The 2,244-nt window shown below is 38.2% G+C and overlaps 1 protein-coding gene across 1 annotated transcript; it reads right to left on the bottom strand.

The window, feature by feature from the left end:
* Nucleotides 1-467: 467 nt before the first annotated feature.
* On the bottom strand, nt 468-1,753 carry LOC139859768 (uncharacterized). Its single transcript, XM_071848542.1, has 3 exons — nt 1,121-1,753; nt 584-1,052; nt 468-538 (listed from the first exon to the last, which is right to left on the bottom strand). The coding sequence occupies exons 1-3, from the start codon at nt 1,751-1,753 to the stop codon at nt 468-470; spliced, it is 1,173 nt and encodes a 390-aa protein (XP_071704643.1).
* Nucleotides 1,754-2,244: the final 491 nt, after the last annotated feature.

Here is a 2,244-nt window from a genome sequence, read left to right on the forward strand (position 1 = left end):
AGCTTCATTTGCTACTGATATATAAAGGTAAAGAATTTCGCCATCAATTGGCGCTGTTAACGTAGGCAAAGTTTTCAACAACTTCTTCATTTCTTGAAACGCGATTTCTGCTTCGCTTGTTCAAACAAAGCTTTTTTGTTTCAAGCATCCTTTTAAGGTTTTGAAAAACGGCAATTGTCTTTCAGCGGCTTTATACAAGAAGCGCGTTAATGCGGCTAACTTTCCCATTAGACTTTGCACTTCCTTAACCGTTTTTGGTGCTGTCATATTTTCAATAGCTGCAATTTTCTTTGGATTAGCTTGAATACCTTGTTCTATAACAAGATATCCCAAAAACTTTTTCTCAGTTTCGCCAAAACTACACTTTAGCGGATTAAGCTTAATGTTTATCCTTCGCAATGTGTTAAATGTTTCGCGCATATCTTCAATGATTCGCTCTTGTGTTGTGCTTTTGATTACTAAATCATCTACATAAGCCTAAAGATTACGCCCAATTTTTTTTCGAACGCGGTGTCAATCAAACGTTGATACGTCGCACCTGCATTGATTAAACCAAAAGGCATCATTATATAAGAAAATATGCCTTTGCCCGTATGAAAAGTGGTTTTATCTGCATCTTCTTTAGCCATTGGGATCTGATGATAACCCCTTTCCGCATCCAAAAAACATTTATATGGAAAAGCATGCAAAGATTCTACTTTCAAATCAATTTCTGGAAGTGGATAGTTATCCTTAGGGCACGCTTTATTTAAATCCTTGAAATCAATACACATTCTCCATGAACCATCAGGCTTTTTCATCAAAACTGGATTCGAAATCGATGATTGGTATTGAACTTCGCGTAAAATTCCAGCTCTCACTAATTTTGTTACCTCTTCGCATAGCCACTTCACGCGATCTGGGGCCATGCCTCTACTCTTCTGCACTACTGGTTTTAAAGCTGGATTTACATTAAGTCTGTGTTCCGCAATATGACGCGGAACACCAATCATATCATTTCGCACCAAGCAAAAACATCCATATACTGCACAAGTAACTGCACAATTTGCATCCTAGTATCCACACTAACATTGCATCACACTTTAATTTTTTGCTCGGGATATGCAGGATTAATCATTACCATGTTGTCCGTGGCATCAGCGGTTTCTTGCCCTGCACTTTTTACATTAACAGCCGCACAGATGGGTAAGATGCTCATTGAACTTATTGTCGCGACACCTTTATGTGTTTTAAATTTAATCATGCCATGAATTGTAGATGGGACAATTCCGAATTTACCTAAGGCAGTTCTGCCTAACAACATGTTATAGCGAGATGAGGTTCGTATAACATAGAAATCTAGCCGCGCTCGGCGCACTAAACCATCATCATTTTCATCAACAAGCTCAACATCTAAGGGAAAAACGCCCATAGGCAATGAGGATTCTCCCGCAAAACCGGTTAGCGAAGCTGCAGTTGGTTGTAAAGTTGCTTTAATACTCTCCGGCAATTGAATAAAACATTGTTCATAAACAATATCAACGCTACTACCGTTATCAACAAGAACTTTCATGATTGTGATTCTAGTTTCCGCGATTTTGCACGATACTACTATCGGCATTTCAGAGAAATCATCACTTTGCATTTTTGGAAAACTAATTGGCGCGAACTGCCAATTTTGATACATTCTTACCGACTTTCGCTTTCTTCCTCTTTTTTGGGCATTCGCTTGCACAGCGACAGCAATACCACTATCAATTTCGATATTGCTCATTATTTCAATTAATCAAGCAATTTACCACCGATTATAAACGCATTCGCCTGCAAATCATCATAACAAAAACACGATTGAAATTAAACCGAGGAACTAATCGTTTGATAGCACAAAACAAAAAAAATTTCAGGTTTAATTCTTAAAACGTGTCCCACGGATGGCGCCAAATGATCAATCCTATATTAAGTTATTACTTAATTAAGGATTGAGTGCAATGATAAAGATGGAGGATGGGATGTTTGATGATTATTTTGGGCCATGATGATCGTCTTTAACTTTTCAATCGAGTGATCAACCACCCCAACCCGGTCTTGATTGTTAATTAGCATGATTCACCTTAACTCAATGTAGAAATTCCTTTGGCGAAGTCACAAGTGAAAATCACAAAGGTCTAGGCAAATGGCAGAGAATCAACAACCTATAAATGAGAGGCCGAGCTCCCTATTTATAATATTCAAATATCTGCGGTCTGCGGACTGCTTAACTATCCG

This window comes from Rutidosis leptorrhynchoides, chromosome 7 (assembly GCF_046630445.1).
Source record: "Rutidosis leptorrhynchoides isolate AG116_Rl617_1_P2 chromosome 7, CSIRO_AGI_Rlap_v1, whole genome shotgun sequence".
Classification (NCBI taxonomy): domain Eukaryota; kingdom Viridiplantae; phylum Streptophyta; class Magnoliopsida; order Asterales; family Asteraceae; genus Rutidosis; species Rutidosis leptorrhynchoides.

What these genes read in the sequence shown, in the direction of transcription:
- LOC139859768 (XM_071848542.1), bottom strand. Translation starts at nt 1,753, where the DNA reads ATGAGCAATATCGAAATTGATAGTGGTATTGCTGTCGCTGTGCAAGCG. An exon ending in CTGATGCCACGGACAACATG is followed by an intron (nt 1,053 to 1,120) that starts GTAATGATTAAT and finishes TGTGGATACTAG; the next exon opens with GATGCAAATTGTGCAGTTAC. An exon ending in CACTTTTCATACGGGCAAAG is followed by an intron (nt 539 to 583) that starts GCATATTTTCTT and finishes TAATCAATGCAG; the next exon opens with GTGCGACGTATCAACGTTTG.